Source organism: Pieris brassicae, chromosome 5 (assembly GCF_905147105.1).
Source record: "Pieris brassicae chromosome 5, ilPieBrab1.1, whole genome shotgun sequence".
Taxonomy (NCBI): domain Eukaryota; kingdom Metazoa; phylum Arthropoda; class Insecta; order Lepidoptera; family Pieridae; genus Pieris; species Pieris brassicae.
Window position 1 is genome coordinate 8,087,040 of NC_059669.1, and position 20,295 is coordinate 8,107,334.

The 20,295-nt window shown below is 36.4% G+C and overlaps 2 protein-coding genes across 6 annotated transcripts; one reads left to right on the forward strand and one right to left on the reverse strand.

Moving 5' to 3' along the window:
* The first annotated feature begins 5 nt into the window (after positions 1-5).
* Positions 6-1,794, forward strand: LOC123710174 (ADP-ribose pyrophosphatase, mitochondrial). 4 transcript variants are annotated; one of them, XM_045661926.1, is made up of 4 exons: positions 9-619; positions 706-910; positions 987-1,135; positions 1,464-1,794. In XM_045661926.1, the coding sequence occupies exons 1-4, from the start codon at positions 427-429 to the stop codon at positions 1,748-1,750; spliced, it is 834 nt and encodes a 277-aa protein (XP_045517882.1). In that variant the 5' UTR covers positions 9-426; the 3' UTR covers positions 1,751-1,794. The 4 variants fall into 4 exon arrangements, 2 of the variants coding, with proteins under 2 accessions (XP_045517882.1, XP_045517881.1); XM_045661925.1 differs by having other exon boundaries at positions 15-619; positions 703-910; XR_006753801.1 differs by lacking the exon at positions 1,464-1,794 and having other exon boundaries at positions 6-619; positions 703-910; positions 970-1,109.
* A 23-nt stretch (positions 1,795-1,817) lies between these two features.
* On the reverse strand, positions 1,818-19,511 carry LOC123710171 (exportin-6). Of its 2 annotated transcripts, none has more exons than XM_045661922.1 (21): positions 19,254-19,511; positions 18,942-19,151; positions 18,476-18,673; positions 18,182-18,353; positions 17,925-18,054; positions 17,500-17,638; positions 16,828-16,994; positions 16,075-16,198; positions 15,517-15,599; positions 11,618-11,726; positions 11,130-11,222; positions 10,678-10,846; positions 8,934-9,075; positions 8,216-8,342; positions 7,818-7,958; positions 6,312-6,512; positions 5,670-5,851; positions 4,717-4,899; positions 3,963-4,095; positions 3,156-3,386; positions 1,818-2,586 (listed from the first exon to the last, which is right to left on the reverse strand). In XM_045661922.1, the coding sequence occupies exons 1-21, from the start codon at positions 19,254-19,256 to the stop codon at positions 2,488-2,490; spliced, it is 3,036 nt and encodes a 1,011-aa protein (XP_045517878.1). In that variant the 5' UTR covers positions 19,257-19,511; the 3' UTR covers positions 1,818-2,487. The 2 variants fall into 2 exon arrangements, with proteins under 2 accessions (XP_045517878.1, XP_045517877.1); XM_045661921.1 differs by having other exon boundaries at positions 3,903-4,095; positions 19,254-19,510.
* Between the last annotated feature and the right edge of the window lie 784 nt (positions 19,512-20,295).

The following is a 20,295-nucleotide window of genomic DNA, read 5'->3' on the forward strand; positions in this document are numbered from 1 at the left end:
TTCAGGTAGATCACTGAGTAATGTCAAATGTGTAATAAAGCAGATTTTACACTTGTGACTAATAAGATAATTTTGTAAAGTTTTAATATGTCGATAGATAAATCAGAATTTAAGGTTTTTCTGAAGCTGTTTAAATTGTTTTATTTATATTAAAGTTGAAATACATTTTTACTATTTTACAAAATATAATATTTTTCTATATGACATTTTTATTGTTATAACAACTTCTTGTTTGCCGAATGCCCATTGCCAGATTGTATGTAGATAGTTAAGTTAAGTCGAATTCAAATAAACTTGATTAACTACTAATGTTTAGTGTATTTAAAATTTATTTTTCAATGTGTACAAGTTATAAATAAATTAAGAAGTATTTTTTTTATTTTACATTTATATTTAGTTTTTTCACTGTAAAATACTAGATGACCTATGATTCGATCCAGACTTAATATGCTCACTCACTTTAAATGTAGAGCAAGATTTTATCCCCGATCCAATATTGAGCGATATGATGTTCCTGATAATAAAGTTTCATGGGACATTGAATTCAAAAAATATAATCCACCTACTTACACTTCACCGACTATTAAAGGAAAACCTTGGGCTGATCCTGAAATAGATGGTAAGTTTTACGAGCCTAAGGTAGATTTTATTTAAATATATTTTTTCGTAGTACTAATACGTAAACATTTTCTAAATTTGTAGCAGAATCTGACTTTAAGCCTAAATGGAATAACTTAGACGGAAGTGTAAACCGTATGAGTCATACCGGGAATTATACAGTTTTAAATGGCATTCCCTTAAATCCCGTTGGACGTACCGGAATAACTGGTAGAGGAGTGTTAGGAAGGTGGGGGCCAAATCATGCTGCTGATCCAGTTGTAACAAGGTGGAAACTAGACCATAGTAATAGGTAATTACTCTCCCTTTACTTGTTACCAATAGAATAACAATAGTAATGTCTATGGTCAGCCAGTTTTGTTATACAGGCAGATTCTACAATTCATAGCCATTAAACGGAGTGACACTGGAGAATGGGCTCTTCCTGGTGGCATGGTTGATCCTGGAGAGAAAGTTGCAGCTACCGCTGTTAGAGAATTTCAAGAAGAAGCATTAAATACTTTAGAAGCTTCTGAAGGTAACTTAATTAGTTTTTATTAATTTAATATTTGACATTTTCTTGCATTTAAAGTACAAAATAATCAGGTTTATATGACAAGGAGAGAAATGGCTTACTTCTCACAAATAATTCCATCCATACCTTACTACCAATACTATAAAGAAAAAAATACCATGGTCAAGAGCAAAACTATGTTAAATAAAAAATATTTAAACTAAGATATCTAAATATAGGAAAACTTGCATGATCAGTTCGGATATACAAATATAACTTACCATAAATTTAATAACTAATTAAGTTATATAAGTATAATATGTATATGCATAAAGTTTAAACGTAATTTTAGCTGAAAAAGAAAGTTTGAAAGAGAAATTTAAGGACTTCTTCAGTGGTGGCATTGAAATATATAGTGGATATGTTGATGATCCTCGCAATACTGACAATGCTTGGATGGAAACTGTTGCATACAATTTCCATGATAACAATGGTTCCATTGTTGGAGAATTACAATTAAATGCAGGAGATGATGCAGTAGGAGTTTGTTGGGTAGACATTACGTCTGATTTAAAATTGTATGCAAGCCATAAAGATATTATTGATTGTGTTTTAACTAGGCATGTTGCATCTAACTGAAAACAACAGACAAAAAAAAAGAAATAAAAATCTCTTACACCTCATAGTTTATTAATGAATCATATATATTTTATAGCATCTTAAAACTATTTTAGCCTGTTACACAATATTATGCAGTATTTATATTTTTGCGTTACTAGTTATCGATATTTATAATATGTATATCAAATCTCTTTGCACAAAAAGATACACATATTACTATCAACATTATTTTAAATGCTAAACCTCAACTTTTTCTTAAAAAGCAGTAATAATTGGTCCCACACATTTTTATACTACATGTAATGCTTAGTAGTTGTAAGAAAGATTTATTGCACTTAATAAATGCATTATTATAATTTATTTACAAAACATGTATAACAGACACCACATACTGGAAATTTATCCAGCATTATTAATATTGCAAAGAACTGACTAGCCGATACCTTAAAAAGCATGTTTTACCCAGTTTTAATCAGACCCTATAAAAAATTAATTTGCCTCTATCTTAAAAACAATGGCAGCATATGAGATATTTAAATATAAAATTTTAATTGCTTGAAAATGGTTATACTTAAAAAAATATTTTTAACAAATTTAACAATAGTCACACCAACCACACGTTCATATCACAGCACCAAAACATTGTAATAAAATTAATAGTGAAATAAAATGCAAAATACATATGTATTTTAACTAAATTGTGCCAAAACTACACCTTAAAAACGGTTAAAATTCGAGATAATTTTCGATGACATTTAGGCGTCCATAGAAGGCAAAGAAAGTGTTCTGTACGCACGATAGCAGTTCACGTCATTCATAAGACGAAGAATGTTCTGTGTGAATGTCGGCAGATCCTGTAAAGAATATTTAACACAGTGATTAGAAGTCCCATAAATATTTTAAGTAGCTGATAAGCCCACCACAAACCCAAGTATTTAATTTTTTTTTATCAAATTGTTACTCTTAAAGGGAATTACAGCACTACTAACAATTTAGACTATTTTAAACTCGTTGCTAAATAGTTGCTGACGAGAGTAGAAATGTACTTGATCAACGTAATAATGACGTATCATGTCACCTGTAAACGCGTCTTGGGGCTTAAGACAAAATCAGTTTTCGACATGCGTGACGCACTAACGCCAAATGAAATTATAGAAAATGGTCACGTGACAGAACGTGAGCTAATGTCTCTCCCATACATGTTCGTTTAGAGTTAGTCGGTCACACCTGTCGAAAAATGATTTCGTCTTAAGCCCTTACTAGTGCTAGAGATGCTGTTAACCAATCACAATCGACTTCTTCAGACTTTTACTGAAGACTTGACAGGAGCCAAGTCTTGGAGAACGTAACACACTCCTTTACACTTAGTGTTGAATTCCTTTCGCTGATATTGATGAATATCTTAATTATGCAAAATATTTACCGTATCTGGTGGGAAGTCTGCTAGATGTTGTACGTGTTCTGGTGCCAGATCCGGCAGTGTGGTAAGAAAGTGAGGAAGAAAGCCCGTACGGAATGTCGGGAAGTCAACTGTGGCCATTGCGTGTGCGCATGCTAATACTTCGTCTCGAAGTAACGCCCGCGCTCCGCCTTCACAAACACCACTCAGTAGTACCGACAAAAACTCGCCCATGAATTCCGAACGGAATATCGCCTAGAAAAATTAAATTTCAAAGTTTTTTGCGAATATACTTTTATTTTAACCGCCTTAAAAGGTTATCAGTTATTGGTAAATTACAACTTACGAAACATTTTAAGTTTAACCATTTCGTTAGAAATTGTTCCAGTAGTTTTAGAGGCATTTTGAACTTATGTACCTTTACTAACATTGCATACCTAGTAATTGTAATTGCTTTCATGATTACAGGCTAGTTATTACAGGGCGTTGAAGTTATTAATATCGTAATATCGTACAGACGATCCAAGGCTGAGTGAGCAAAAGCTCACTCGGGCTTTCTTAGTTTTACAAGTGTGGTATCTAAATTGTGGGAATTTACCCCGATAGTAAAGGGAGACGTAGGCTCTCTCTTCAACGTTATAAACATAATATATCCTAGCGTTAATAGCATTTAATCATTTAGCAAAAATCTATTCTATCGTTGTACGTGAGTAATAAATAATATCCTCTAGTATTTAAAGAACCCTACTGACCCAGGTGCCGTACACATACCTTATGATACAGCTTCCACTTAGTATCTAATAGATCAAGGGTCCGTAGCGTGTGACGTACCAGCTCTATATCTGCCAAGAGCAATGCGCGTCCAAAGGCCGTGAGTGCGCCACGGAACTCCGTTAACCTTCTCTCGCTTTCCTCTGCTTCGCATTTGGAAGGGAAGAAATATCGCCAACGATATATTAGCACACTGAAATTAAAACATTATTATTTGTTAATTAAAATAGTGTCTTCGTGGCTTCAACGAGCGACACCCATGCCTAAGAAGTAAGTTCAAACCCCGGCTGCGCAACCAATGGAAAGTCCTTTGTGCGAATTTAACACTCGGTGAAAGAAAATAGCATAGTGGCTACAGCGAGAGACAGTCATCCCTGAGGTCGTAGGTTCGATCCCCAGCTGTGCACCAATGGATTTTCTTTCTTTGTGCGCATTTAACATTAGTTCGAACGGTGAAGGAAAACATCGCAAGGAAACCTGTTTGCCTTAGAGCCAAAGTTGCCAGCGTGCGTCAGCCACAGAAAGCTGATACATAGTCTTTTGAAAAAAAAAACGAATTATCAGGAGACTGATACAAAAATCTAAAACTAATGGTTGTAACTTGACCTCTTGTGACTTGGTGGTGACGCACGTGGCGTCAAACCTTTGTTTTGGGTAGGACTGAACTTCATTAAATTTCTTAATATATTGAAGTATAAATAATTATTAAAATAAAATACAACTTTAAACCAGGTTATGAGTAATTTAAACCTAATAAACAGGATATTTAAATTTCTGATGTATAATTTGAACAAATTATGAAAATAAACAATACCTAGCAAGAGCCCTGTGAGCAGCGCGAACCAGTTCCGGCGCGTGCAACGTAGCACGAGGCAACACGTGCGAGTGGAGAAGATCGAGCACGCCACGCACGCGCACACCGTTGCCACCGGCCTCTACGCCAAGCCGCACGCATTCCACCAGCCGCTCCAAGCTACCTTCGTTGTCACCAGATTCTCTAAACCACATTAATAATATATTATTACCTTTTATGACGACGCAAAAGCATTCAAATTATGAGTGTAGCAAAAACTAAAAGGCTCACTTTGGCTTAAATTGTGCGACGATTGCAAACATTTGGTTTGCGCTACTAATTATTATATATGTCTGTATGATCAACAAACTTACTAATACGAAGGAAAGTATCATGAGCAAAAAGGGATGTCTTAGTGACCTTGCGCTAAGTATCACTCCTGTATATCAAATGCATTTAAGACATAGGAGTCATAATGAGTGCTAAGTCTCGGGTCTAAGACTAGGACGTCAATTAAAATTCTAAAACAAATCTAGTTTCAAAAACTGTCAAAAAATCTGTATGAGGAACCTCGATTTGACAGCAGTCAAAACGAAATTGAGATACCAATTATAATACAGATCATTGAATGTTGAATCTCACCCCTAGACGCCCAAAATTAACAAAAATAAAGGAAAATATGGGAACTGAACGCAGAAATAAAGCACCATTTTGAGTAATCATTGTCCAGGTCAGATACTAATGAAATATGAACAAAGGTACCGAATCAGAACTTGTTTTTTTAAGCAGTTATTAGTTTAATATTACTACACCAAGGCTTAGGTATTTGGTACATATAGCGTACAACATTCCATTAGTAATAAAAAATGACAGCACATACCTATAGTCATAAAAATACTACTTTAGGAGAGGATACCTAAATACATCTTCTCCATGCATATGCTAGATAATTTTAGGAATTAAAAAAATCTTACTTTTGCGCAACTTGCAAGAACAATTCAATAGCGTTGTATGCGAAGGGGCCAAGTTGTGGCAATAGGGCTGTGAACAATGCGAGGAAGAACGCCGTAATTTCCGATTCAGCAGCCGCCCAACTCGGCTCACATAACATACGGAGAGCACTTTCCGCAGCCCAACACATGCTTTCCGCTATTATCTAGAAACGAAAGTTATTCATACATTTCTACTTATACAAGGACCTTTTGCTAAGTATGACTATTGAATGTCAAAAAAGTATTGGATATAGAGTTAACCATGCTCCGGTCGGTTACGTCAATGTAAAATTATAAAACTTATTATATATTTTTTTTATTGGAATTAGCAGTATGTTTATATGTATGTCACCATGTCCAAAGTAGGAAACAAAACTATTTGATCTACTACGTTATTTAGAAATATATATAAAAATAAATATATTATTCGATACCTAGTTGGCACAGAGCCTTCCAAGATATGTGAGAGCCTCATGGCTATTTACGGGTTTTTGCACAAGTATTACTGGAAAACTTCACTTAACTTAATGTAAGTTACATGTAATATTACTAACCTAACGAAAAAATGAGAATATTACTCATTCATACGCTTTATAGATACAAAAATACAATAACAAGAAATACCTTTTTAGAATTAGTAGGCGCATCAGCGAACGCGAGCAGCAATTCAGTAAGCGGAGGCAACGCAACCTTAGGCCCTGCGGTTGTTAGAGCCCCGGCCCACGACGAAATCAGAGCCCTTGCCGCATCGCCACCCGCTCCCACAACACTGGGGCCTCTAGATAAGGCCATTGACACTAGAGCCTCGCGCACTACACCGGCCGTCTACGTATACAAAATATTTTAAATACTAAAAATATTAACCAAACAGAATGATTAGTAGAATAGAGTCAGTTTTATGATTTAAATACAATGTACTATATACATAAAACCTGATTTATGTATATAGTACTAATAAATAAAAGTTACTATGATTAATTTGCCTGCTATATACTGAATTGGGCTCATTTAATTCTTTAAGGCTTTTTTGAAAAGTATTCTTAAAGGCTTAAAGTGTATTTAAAACAATATAAAACTAACCGATGTCAATGATATCAACTTTAGAAAAACAAATTGAAAAACATCACTCTTACTTGGGAAATACTGAAAATGTTTAGAACGGGCCAGTTAGAAACATTCCTAATGAAAACTTTTTTCAATTTCAATAAGAATTCTTTGGTAACCTAATGTAGTATATTGCATTCATTTGTCATTTGTTTTTGTGAATTGGCGGCAAATCTATAACTCTTGTAACACCCGAAAATGAACCTAACGCGAGAAAATTTTCAATCAATGATTTATTATGACTTTCGTTGTGGGCTTACTCATCAACAAATATGATACGCTGCGATTAGCATTTTTTAATGAATCTCCATCTCGTGCAACTATTTACAATTGGTTTAACGAGTTGAAGCGTGGACGTCGATCAAGTGAAAGCAATCGCAATGACGATCCACGTGAGGGACGTCCTTTCACAGCGACTAGTGAAGATAACATCAGTGCTGTGCGACGCATGATAGAGGACGATAAGAGAGTGACCTATCAGCAGATACGAGCAAGCCTAGGCATTGGTATGAGTCAAGTTCAAAAAATTATTACACGAACATTTCGGCGTCAGGAAGTCTTGGACCAGATGGAACCCCCATAATTTAATCAACGACCAGAAACACCTTCGGCTGGTGAATAATGACTATGGCAGGTGACGAGATAATGAGTCATCCGACGGACATTCCTGACTTGGCGCCCTGTGACTTTCATTTATACCAAAGAACTAAAGATAAAATTAACGAGCCTTAAAAATGCGGCGAAAGCGTACGAAAATGCCATAGAAGAGAATAAGAAAATGGGAAGAATGGGCGCACTGCTTTTCTCTGTGGTTCCCTCGAATGCGACGATGTATATATAGAGAGGAACAGAGATTACTTCCAAAAACAATAAAAGTACTAGCTACTTTCTACATTAATCCGTTTTTCATTTTCTAAACATTTTCAGTGTTACCTGAAGTAATACCTACAATAAATTATTTTCAAATCGAAGATAATTACATTTTAATATACATTTTTTATTTATTTATTACTTAAAAATAGATACCTTAGGTTCTAGATAGTGTAAAGATCTTTCAGCATGATGATAAAGGTCTCCACACAATGTAATAGGATCTCTTGAAAACTTTACATTCTTTGATAAACTTAGCAGGAGATGAGCCGCTGCGTGACACAACAATGGCGGTTCCTGGATATAAAATAAACATTAAAACAGAACATTTAGGGGTCTTCGAATCGATGCTATTATCACTGCGATGGCGTCACAAGTGAAATTGCAGTAAATCTGCTGACGTAAACGGCCCCTTAATGATAATATTTTTTAAACAAAACAAATTAAAAGGCTTTATTGTTATTCTCCAATGACCATCTTGATTATACACTTTACGTAAAATGGTGTAAAAGAACTGAAAGTCGCCTGTATATGATATTATTTGTTATATTTACCGGCACTTCATGTGGTATGAGAAAAGGCACAGCGACGGCGAACAGTCCCTCCATTGTATGTAAGGGCACGTTGCATTCACTCGCGTAGCAGCACCACGCACCCATACAGGCGAACATCTCTGCGTGACTGTACACAATACTATTATAAGTATATGACTATGACATATCCATAATATGACTATTTTATTATGACTTTTAATATAAATTTGAAAAGAATTTTTGTATTAAATTTGTCAAAGCTTGTCAAACCCGAGGTCGTACGCTCGATCTCCAACGTGCACCAAACGATCTTTCCATATGTGGAAATACTTGCTAAAACAGCGATAGAAAACATCATAATAAAACTCTAACTTAACAAATCAAATTCATCTAAAAGAGGACATGATTAAAAAGAACATATAAAAGATCTGAGGCAGAGGTTGCAACCCCTGTTTTAATTATAAAACTAACATAAAATAGACTCCACGTTCCAATAAAATTTGCAATATGTAACTGTATTATAATGCCTTAAGGACAAAATGCAAGTATAAAATTTCTTCTAAATCGTATATTTATTACCTTATTTACACAAGTCAACGATGCTTTATAGCAATCTTGGTCAACAATAATGTTAAAAAAATCGCGTTTTTATGCATTAGAAGTTCAACTTAAATGTGAAGCACTTGTATTAATCAAGGACCAGTTCATCAAAATTCTAAATTGGGGTGTGGTTACTAACAGAGTGACGTGTGCGTGCGCGTGCGCAGCGGTCCGATGCGGTCTCGTGAGTGCAGCGGCGGACAAGGCGTGCGCACAGCGTTCCACTAGCGCTGCACCGGCCGCACCGCGAGCTGCGTTAGCACCCCCCTCGCTTTCCGCCTCTATACACATACTAAGACTTTATAAAAATGTAATAGACACCGTTTTTTCTAAATTTTTCATTTTTTAAAGTGTGTTTACATAGTTGGGTTGCAGAAATTACAGATTGTAATGGATATAGAACAAAGTATATATTAGATTTTTTAGGAATAGGCTCACATAACCTATACCATTTTCATGTAAAAAACGATAGGAATACTTAGTTGTAGGCAATTAATACAAGTAATCTGTATGGCGTCTCTTTTGTTTGCACTTTAAATTTTAAAAAAAAGTTTTGCTCAATTACTATGTGGGACGTGATATAATTAACATAGGCAGAAGTTATCGATTGAATTTATTTATTGTATAAATGATCTTAAAAAAAAGGAAGTTGGTGGAAACACAAACTGTACACAGTCTCACTGTCCACCAGGACGTGGAACATATTAAAATCATTAACATATTGTTACGAGCTAGGGGATCGGATAGAAAATGCCGTAGATTTCTTCAAGGGTTTATTTCTTGGTAATCAACGAGGAATTTATGAACACAAATTAATCGCAGAGATGCACTAATTACACACACAAAACAATCACTAATTACTTCACTTATGCACACTTTATCACTTGTAATCACTTTACTCGCACTTTATCGCTTCGGTGTTCCTCTCTTGTTATCGCATTCAAAACTAAAGGTCACTAGTCGCGTTTCGGCTCGCTTATATATCCCTGGGAATGATAACAATATTCGAGATCTCTCTAGACGGGCTTGCTACTGAGTAGCGATTGCACAATTCTAGAACGTCCGCACTCTTTGTCTCTTTCGCACGTTGTTCCGTCCTTGTCGTACGGCGTTCTAGAGTGCTCAGTCTAATTTCGAGAAAGTTCTGATCTTCTCTCTCTCTCTCTCGTATCATTTCGTCCTTGTCTCACACCTAGAAAGTTTGGTCTAGAATATTCCTTCATCAAAGGGTTATACCTAGGCCTGAAATCGCCTGAAAACGGGTCTCCTGAAAACTAGGGTAACATTATGGAAATTACAATTATCTAATATGTGATTGACCCTCTCCTGAAACGGTCAGAAATCATATTACAGCCTGCTGAAAAGTTCTCTAACTAGTGGAAAAATCTAGAAACATTGCAGTCGACCCGTCTTCGTAACAATATATACTAAGGCCAGTGAGATATAAACTATAACAATCAAACCATTAAAATTGCACGTAAAACGTCATAAACCAATTGAAACATTTACGCGCCATAGAAATCCGATGCAAGAAACCTGTTCTTGTCGAGAATTCTCATTCGAATACAGGTGAGTTATTATTCGAATATGTATTAAATGACGATAAAGTCTGGTTAGCATAATTTTTGATATGCATAATTTATAAATTGATTTATGTTATATTTTTTAATTTAAATTTATTGTTATATTAGTAAGAAGAGTTGGTGGTAGCGAGTTTATTAAATTTGGAATAATGTATTTTTTCCATATATTGATCACTTAAAGCCAAAATATTTGACATTATCTATTTTCTTTTTCCCTTATCTGTGTAGACGCTTCTACCCATTACGCATAACAAATTTTCCTATATAATAGGAACACAGCTATATCAACACTTTGCTTACCATTCAACAGAGCCGGTGCCAACCTTCCCAGTAACCTTGTGAGAGTAGCCAAGTCAAGAAGTGCCGCTAGCATTCGATCTGCGTCGGGCGCGTTTCCCGCGGCTGCGGCTCCCGCGCCACGGCCCACTAGACGTGCGTGTACGCCTGCTAAGCCTTGCCAACGCTCCATCTATAATACGTGTAATACATCTTTATTTTAAACAAAACCTTTTTTCAGTTACGTCTTTAATAATACGCAAAAACATTCAACATAAACAGACAGCAAAACAACAGGAATTTCATTCAATATGATATAATATTTATTTCAATAAATATAAAAACACACTTAAACGAAAATAATAATGTAATGTTTTTAATTTACATTTTGTTTCTTGCTGCTGCTGCTTGTTGCTGTGTCGTTTTTTTGTAATAAGACAAAAAGTTACCTTTTTGTTTTTAATCAAAATGCTTACCACAGCTGTGAACACTTCCAACGACGCTAAATCGGCCACTCGAGCAATGCATTCGATGCAGTGTTTTAAAAATGTCTGCCATTCAGTTTCACCCTGCAAGAAAATTTTTATGTCAATCAATAAATACAAAAAAAAATTGCAAAATTTACAGCGTAGTTAAATATAAAATTCTAAATAATAAATTAAATATAACTGAAATCATTGAAACTTAAAAATATTATTATTAAATTCCAATTTCATTAGAATAAAAAAACCTGTGTAATGTGAAAAAAATACTATCTGAGACCAGCTTATTCCCAATTTCGATTCTGCTCTAGAAATAGATGTTTTACGACATAAAAAACGATTAATTAATCCGGCGCTAAACCTCGCATCCCACTTTCACTATAGTGTCGTCGACCTCACTTCATTAATTAGAAGCTCCCCTAAGACACCGGAATGTAAAAACTTATTGGATCTCAATTGAAAAAATCATCTGTAGGTCTTACATCGTCATCACAAACGTCATTGTCGAGGTGCTGTAATTGCGCTTTATTATGCTGGAACTGTATCTTGTTTAGAATACCGATTACAAGCGCCTGAAGAGCCTCCCAGTACCTGTAAAATTGAAATTATCAAAAATATGTAGATTTGATTTCCGTCAAAACAACGCTTTTCGGGTTGGGGAGCGTTCATTTACGTCACGAAATTTTTGGAGATTCTTGACCCCCCGCCATGAAACATGTCTATCCCAGATCAGCAATAGCGCGACGGTTAACGCGAGTTGTGTGCGGCTAACGGAACTACAATAAAAACATGGTTCCATAAATGTTTCGCTAAACCTAGGCTTACGCCGCGACTTCACTTGGCAATTTATTGTAGCCGACGTTACTAAGGCGATAATAGGCGTGGATTTTCTGTGCTATTTTAATTTAATTGTTGATTGCAGGAACAAACGCCTCATCGATAATAACACTAGCCTCACCACCCCGGCTTCGCCCGCTCGTCGTTCTGATGACATTTCATCTGTAAAAGTAAGTCTCGGTAATTCCGCATACACACACATACTACGCGAATTTCCCGACATCACTCGTCCTCATGGTCACACCGCACTCCCAAACACAATACAGTCCACCACATCCGCACCACACCTGGGCCACCAGTATCAGGTTCACCCCGTAGGTTGGCCCCGACTTAAAAATTGCCAAGGCTGAGTTCGAGGCCATGTTGCAAGCTGGCACCTGTAGACCATCAGAGTCACCCTGGTCCTCACCTCTCCACCTCGCGCCGAAGAAGGATGACGGTTGGCGCCCTTGTGGAGACTACAGAATGCTGAACGCCCGGACTCCAGATTCCGGACTCTTACCCCATCCGGCACATCCAGGACTTCGCGCACAGCCTGTCTGGCTGTACCGTCTTCTCCCAGATCGACCTGGGCAAGGCGTATAACCAGATTCCTGTACATCCGGATGATATCCCGAAGACCGCCATCACCACGCCGTTCGGTCTTTTCGAATTCCCGTACATGACGTTCGGACTTCGAAATGCCGGTCAGACGTTCCAGCGCTTCGTGGATGAGATGCTCAGAGGTTTGGATTTCACCTATTCGTATTTAGATGATTTTCTGGTCTTCTCGAAAGACCAGAAGACCCACGAGACCCACCTGCGTCAGCTTTTCACTAGACTGAAGGAATATGGTATGGTCATCAACAGCACTAAGTGCGTCTTTGGTGTGCCGGAGGTAAACTTTTTAGGCTACAACATTTCAGCCAAGGGAACACGGCCCCTACCTTCTAAGGTCAAGGCCATTCACAACTTCCCTGCACCCAAAACTGTTAGGGAACTACGAAGGTTCCTCGGGATGCTAAACTTTTACCGAAGGTTTATTCCCGAGGCAGCCACTCACAAAGCACCGTTAAACGCCCTGCTAACTGGATCGGTAAATGGTTCGCATCCCGTGGACTTCTCTCCACAGGAGCATCTGGCATTCCAGAAGTGCAAGGACAGCTTGTGTCAAGCAGCAATGCTGGCGCATCCTGATTGCAACGCAAAGTTGGCGTTGGTCACGGACGCGTCAGACAAGGCCATGGGATCTGTCTTTCAGCAGCTGACCGAGGGAGCATGGGAGCCTCTCGCTTTCTTTTCACGTAAGTTGAGCCCTGCACAGGTTAAGTATTCTCCTTACGACCTAGAGTTGCTCGCCGTTTATGAGAGTGTGAAATATTTCCGTCACATGTTGGAGGCTCGTGATTTCGTCATTTACACGGACCACAAGCCTATCACGTTTGCTTTTCACTCTCGTAAAGACAATTGTTCTCCCCGGCAGTTCAGACATTTAGACTCACAATTTACCACCGATATATGGCACATCTCGGGGAAGAACAATGTCGTGGCGGACACACTTTCACGTGTTGAGGAGATTGCTCAACCTGTGCACGCTGAAAGGATCGCCGCCGCTCAACTCGAGGACCGGAGCTGAAACAACTACTGGCTAGAGACACTTCTCTGCACCTGAAGCAGGTAAGTATACCTGGGTCAAGTAGTCAGTTGTATTATTACATCAGCTCCTCAACCCCAAGACCGTATGTGCCCAAGGAGTTGCGTACTGCAATATTCGCAAGCTTGCACCTTCAGTCATCCAGGCACCAAGGCAACTGCGAAACTCGTTTCGGACCGCTACGTCTGGCCAGGCGTTAGGAAGGACTGTCGTGAGTGGGTTCGATCCTGCTTATCTTGCCAATGATCCAAGATCACACGACACGTGTCCGCTCCATTAGGCACCTAAAAATTACCCCAGTCAAGGTTCGCTTTCATCCACATTGACCTCGTGGGACCTTTGCCATTGTGTCAAGGTTTCCAATATTGTCTCACCGCCGTCGATCGCTTCACGCAATGGCCTGAGGCAATACCACTAGCAGATAAAACTGCCGAGTCAGTGGCAAAGGCCCTGCTGAGTGGCTGGTTCGCTCGTTTTGGGTGTCCCACGGATATCGTTACAGATAGAGGGGGGCAGTTTGAATCCGCCCTATTTACCACCACGGCGTACCATCCAGCTTGCAATGGACTGGTGGAGAGATTTCACCGCCAATTTAAAGCTGCGATAACTTGCCATACAAACAACAACTGGGTGGAATCTCTTCCACTAGTGCTGATGGGTATCCGCAGCGCCTATAAAGAAGACGTACGGGCTTCAGCTGCCGAACTTGTATACGGCCAGCCTATGCGCCTTCCAGATGACGCCTTCTAGGCTTAGGAACATGGTTCGGAACCTTCAACCATCACCAACAGCCAGGCACAAAAGCAAACGTCTTCTCACGTGTTTCTCAGGGACTGCACTGTTGGTGGTGCTTTGAAGCCAGCATACTCTGGTCCCCACAAAGTCATCCAACGAGGTGACAAGGTTTTCAAAATCTTGGTACATGGTAAACAGGTGACCGTATCGATAGACCGCATTAAGCCGGCCTTCATACTGTGTGACCCAGACAATACCACAAACACACACCATTCACCTAACTTAAGCACTCATCACAACATACCACAGACACCTCCCCACGCAATCACTCAGCACACTCCAAATGCGGAAAATCGAGACGTTATATATTGTGCACTCGGATTTATATCTATCAAATACGGAGTGCGAAAGCGGTCTGGTCGCCGCGGGTCGGCTCAGGTAGTCGCGTGCGAATATAAAGGCAATAACATGCGATCTCGCTTGCGCGCTACCTGAGCCGGCGCACGACTCAACAGAATTAACTATATACAACAAGTTTCGCCACGTCCGTCCGCTCACTGAAATTAAAAATTTAGTTTTAAATTTATCATAGGGCACTACAAACACACCGTAAAACAATAATAAAACGTTTCGTGACCACCCCCAGTGGCTCTTTATACCTAAAACTTACCATTATGTGGTGTAAAGTACTGGAAAGTCGAAAATAATATTATCAATAACGCGTAATACAATCCCCACCCCGCATCGTAATCGTTTTACAAGAGGACCCTCCCCAAATTCGTTACGAAATACTTGAACGCTGCCTTGCGCTTAGTGTGTTTTTGTTAAGGCGTTCTTTGTAAAACACAAAAGATTCGAGATTCGTAATATTTAGCACTGACATTCGTGATCCAGGTCCAAAAAAGCCTAGCCTTTTCTCCGTTTCCCTGGAAGCAGCGCCCCCTACTGGACATTTTAAATGACTAGTATTAGATTTTTAATAACAAAAATAAAAATTACTCTTAGACACAATATGGTCTTTAACAAAGTTTCCGAAAGCTTCGACCTATTTCTATCTATTTGGCATAGTTTTTTTTTATAAATTTATTTATTTATTTACGTATTTAGTGAATACATACAAACAATATTGTTGCTAGATTATATCGTATTAGTGTTAAAAGGAAGTATAATACTTACTTGGCAGTATCTTCAGGTTTTAACACATCAATAAATTGTAGCCATATATCCAAACAGCTTATAAACGTTTCACACGTCGGCACCTGTAAAGGAAGTTAATCGAAGTACAGTATTATTTTTAGCTTTACTTTACGTATTGCCTTAATATTTTAATTTCGCAGTATCTCATATGCCTGAAGAAAAACAAATCTGTAGACACAGAACAATTTCAATCTAAAATACTCTAATTTGACACGACTAAATTCTTTTTTTTATTCTTCCATATTAGGGTTGCCTGGAAGAAATCGCTTGTTGCCTAATAACTTATGTAACCTACTTACTTGTTGTTTTCTGTTTGAATAATTATGTATATTATGGTAACAAAGTATAAATAAAATAAATTTATACATACATTTCAATAATATGTCATTCGACAATAGCAAAATTTAGACAATATTTAAATCAGTATCGACATTGTTGTCTCAGTAATTTCTAAAAATCAAATATTAATATTTTAGTTCTTGATATAATCTGAATCCCGGAGACTTCGCTTATCGTTTAATAGGCTTTAATACAAACCTGGAATGTAAACTGGAACAAATATGACAAGAACTCTATGGCGTCAAATTCAGGTTCCGCTTCAAGTCTCTTGAAATGCAACGAGACAAATAACTTTAAGAATTCCGACAACTTATTTAAATATCTGAAATGGACCAACATTGAATTATTTATTAAAATACTTATAATACATTGAGATTTTTTACCAAAAAATGATTCAAAAAAACCTCATTTTCTCCTTCTGTTTGAAGATGCTTAAAAACATGACATTTTAGCAACATTTAAATGTGACCCGAGTCCCGTGATCTAATAATGGGTGCGACAGATAATTTTGAATCTGTTGTATTTCGCTTTTAGGACAACGAAACTATTATTGTTCATAAAGTCAAAACTATTGGCATAATATTAAAAAAAACTATTATTGGTACGCCGAGAAGCGAAAATAAGATCTCTTCTTGGTTATACGACACTATGTAATGACAGTGCGGCGAATGCTTGGGGCTTATTACTTGAACATACACGGTTTACTAGTTACAACTAATTATAATAATTTTTCACTGACACGTTACACTGAAAAAATACCGTTTAATTAGAAGTAAATACAATTAACTATCTCAAAATTGCTATGATTGTTTTATTTTAACGTGACAACATGCTTTCTATAACATGAAGGAGAAGTTGTTTTTATAAGTTGAATTTTTTACCAACAATAACAATAAAGAGTTCAAAATGTTGTAGAATATATTTAGTAGGTATACTTTATTTCTGCCTTACTCGTGATGCATTCTCTGCATGTTGTGTGGATTGTGCGTGAGATGACGCAAAAGGCGTAACGCGCAGTGGTGTAAACGTAAAGCAGTTGCCGCGGAAGATGGCGGCGCGTATCGCCTGTACAGCAACTCACACACCCCACCCAGGCCCGCTAACGCTGCCTCTACACTCTTAATAAAACATACACACGTTCTACATTATATCTACATAGCTATTGTAAGAGTTTAATAATAAGGGTCGGGTCGAGGACCGTCGAGGGATTTGAAGTCGCAGCAGTGCTAAATTATCTTACGGCCGAGCTACGCTCGTCAAAGCAGCCCGAGCTGAACTGTAAAAGCCCTTCAGGCCAACAGCAAGATTCCATTTAAAAAAAGTTTTTTAACAAAACCGACATGCCGGTTCTTTTTGAGACTCCACTCTATGATCAATAAATACACTATACAGCCAAGATAACCGTTTTATATTATCTACGTTGGCCACAGCAAAAGATATTAAAAAAATAAGAAAAAAAATTGTTTTTAAAAAATATCACCGATTCAAAAACACACTGTGATGCAGTTTTTACAGGTGAAGCTGATGTAATATAGTTTCAAAGTCTATTTTCCCAGATATTTGTCTTTTAAAACTTGTTTAACAATAAATAACTTAATTTATAAATTAAATTTGGAAGTATACCTGAGACTGGGTGGCTGTACTTCCCCAGTAGAAAACAGTTGTGACTAGAGATGGTGGCACATGAGATGATAGCGGAAGCCAGGAGAATAAATGCTGTAATGTAGTGAGACACTTTACTACTATCTCCATGTTCATATTCCTAGAAGCAAAAAAATCATAAACTTTATTAAATTGAAAAAGCACTGCAAACTATTTGTAAAAAACATACAGCACAGCTGTTTCCATTAATATTTTACTTTATAGAAATGTTATCCATGCTTTTATTTTTTTTTCATTGATCAAATTAGGTTTGAAAAGAGATTGTGAATGAATAATGATGCAATATACATTATAATTATTCTAATTTACAAAATACATTTTTGTAAACTAACTAATTCTACTAAGTCAGTCAAATCTCCTTTGATAATATATATAAATACACTGACTTTTCATTTGATTGTACATCATGGGCATTAGCAAGTAAATCTGGTAGAGCTGAAGTCTGTGGCATGCCAGAAGTTGGAGAAGGAGGTGGATTGGACTGACCTTCCTTTTCAGCATTTTTTTCCAGAATATCTAGAACAATGGTAATATAATTAGAAATATAAAGTGTTTAATAAATTATACTTTTACTTTTTGCTTATTTTCTCTCTAGTCTATATTTTATTCCAATACCTGTTACATGAAATATAATGTATCTTACTATTAAGTGCTGCAAGCATTTGAGGCATTCCCTTAAGCATTAACCTCTCTAATTGACTTCGCCGTGCGGATGGAAGTAATACACCGGTATCTCTAGCAGCACCTAATTCTTCACTAGCTGTTTGAGCTAACACCAAACCAACTATACATCTTTGGCCATCATATTTCAGAAGCTGTCAATAGAAAAACATATTAGAGGTTGCATGTTAAGGACCAAACTAAATATGCTATCATGACCTGAACCTGTTAATAGGCAACATTAAATACATAAAATGCTAAAATATTTCTTCATTACCTCCACAATATTGTTGAAAAAGTCTGGATAAAGATGCGGCCAATCATTTCTGGCTATAGCAACAATTAGGGCAGCTAATTTATTTCGTATATAGTACAACATCTTGTCATGCTTAGCTGTCAGTTCATACAACAATGTCATCCTAATTTCAACTTTTTCATCATCACTTAAATAATACCACTGTCTGTTTATAATATTCTGAAAGTTTATAAAAAAGTTAACTTTAATTTGTTAACTTAACCTCGAAGGAATTTTCAAATTTATTGTAGTATATTGTTTAAACAGAAAAGTTTTCTATTGATTGAAAAGTTTAGATCTTTCTGTTTCTGATGAGGAATGCTTTTGCTACTAGTTAGTTTGCATTTTACTTAAATCAGTTCCATGGTAAATTATTTTATTTTTAAAGTGTTAGATAGACTAGTCTAGTTTTGTGTGTTTGTGTTTCACAGCATTGTGATTAGCTTACCTCAAGAGTATTTAATATGAGCATAAGCACATATTGGTTCTGACATTTTTGTAAAAATAACAAACAATGTTTCCATGATTCTCTATTATTAAAAAAACTTTCAAGCATTAACTCAATTTCTCTTTTTCTAAAATTATTTGTAGTAGGTGCATTAAACTCTAACATAACCATCTCCAAGGAGGCAAGGGCCTCTGTACTTTCAAAATTACTCTGAAAAAAAATATCATTATAAAATGTTAAGTCTTGAAAGCTCGAAGTAGTTTAAGTATTTAGCATCGTGTAAGAAATTGAAAATATAAATCAGAACCTTACCATGATTCTTTTTCTAATTTCATAAATTTTTTCTCTTCATAACAATTAGAATTTTAGTTACTAGGTATTGTTAGGTTGTATGATAGAATTATTTAAACATGTAACGATAAATTATAGGTGGATAACATCCAGTTATAACGGTTTTAGTTTCATGCCTTATTATTCGTAAATCGAAAAGAAAACCTCCTAAAATTACTTCCCTCTTGAGTTTATAATTTTCTTATTGTGATTATATTATTATTTCTTCACTCACAGATTAGATATTGCATATGAGTAATATACTTGTCACTTTCGTTTTTGATTGAACTATTTTAAGAGTAATAAGTATTCTGTGGTTTACATTGACTTTAGCTTAGAAAAATATTCAAAGGACATTGCGCTATCGTGTACGCGTATCTATCTATACTTATATTATAACGAGGAAACATTAGTGTTTTTGTGTGTATGTTTGTAAAGTTTTCACACAAACCTAAACCTATTCCAAAAATTATTTCACCATGAGAAAGCTGCATCTTTACTAACTGACATAGGCTATATTATATTGGCTAATATACATTTTCAAAAAATAGGGTTCCCTAAAAAAAACCCATTAATATAACTCAAAATGTAAAAAAATAATCAATAAAAATGTACTAACAGAATGCTTTACCCATGGGCAATTATCGAGTATGTTGGCCTATCCCGAGTCGGAACTCCAAAACATGAAATTATTTTGCTGCAACAAAACTACGTCAAATTTTTTGTATAAGGAAGTTTTACAAATAAATCTCTTCTCTAATATTATAAAAGAATGATTTGCATTTTTTTAACAATTTATAATAATTAAGCTACAAATTCATGGGCTGACTAAGAAATTCCATCTTTACCTACTTGGAATCAAGATTTTGTCAAAAGCTGTAGAGTATTTTTAAATTTACTATTGTCGGATATTCTACATAAATGTATTGAAATGAATTTAAAAATGTATGATTTTTATTATACTAGCTGTAAAGTAAAATCGGTATATTGATTAGATAATAAATGTAAGTGTATCTAACAATAC

Excerpts from the sequence above, each read along its gene's own strand:
- LOC123710171 (XM_045661921.1), bottom strand. Across the intron at positions 11,223-11,617 it reads ATGACGTTTGTGATGACGAT|GGTGAAACTGAATGGCAGAC; the intron begins GTAAGACCTACA and ends ATTTTCTTGCAG. Across the intron at positions 3,387-3,902 it reads AGTGGAAGCTGTATCATAAG|GCGATATTCCGTTCGGAATT; the intron begins GTATGTGTACGG and ends TAATTTTTCTAG.
- LOC123710174 (XM_045661925.1), top strand. The coding sequence starts at position 427 with ATGATTCGATCCAGACTTAATATGCTCACTCACTTTAAATGTAGAGCA. Across the intron at positions 620-702 it reads GGCTGATCCTGAAATAGATG|CAGAATCTGACTTTAAGCCT; the intron begins GTAAGTTTTACG and ends CTAAATTTGTAG. Across the intron at positions 1,136-1,463 it reads TACTTTAGAAGCTTCTGAAG|CTGAAAAAGAAAGTTTGAAA; the intron begins GTAACTTAATTA and ends ACGTAATTTTAG.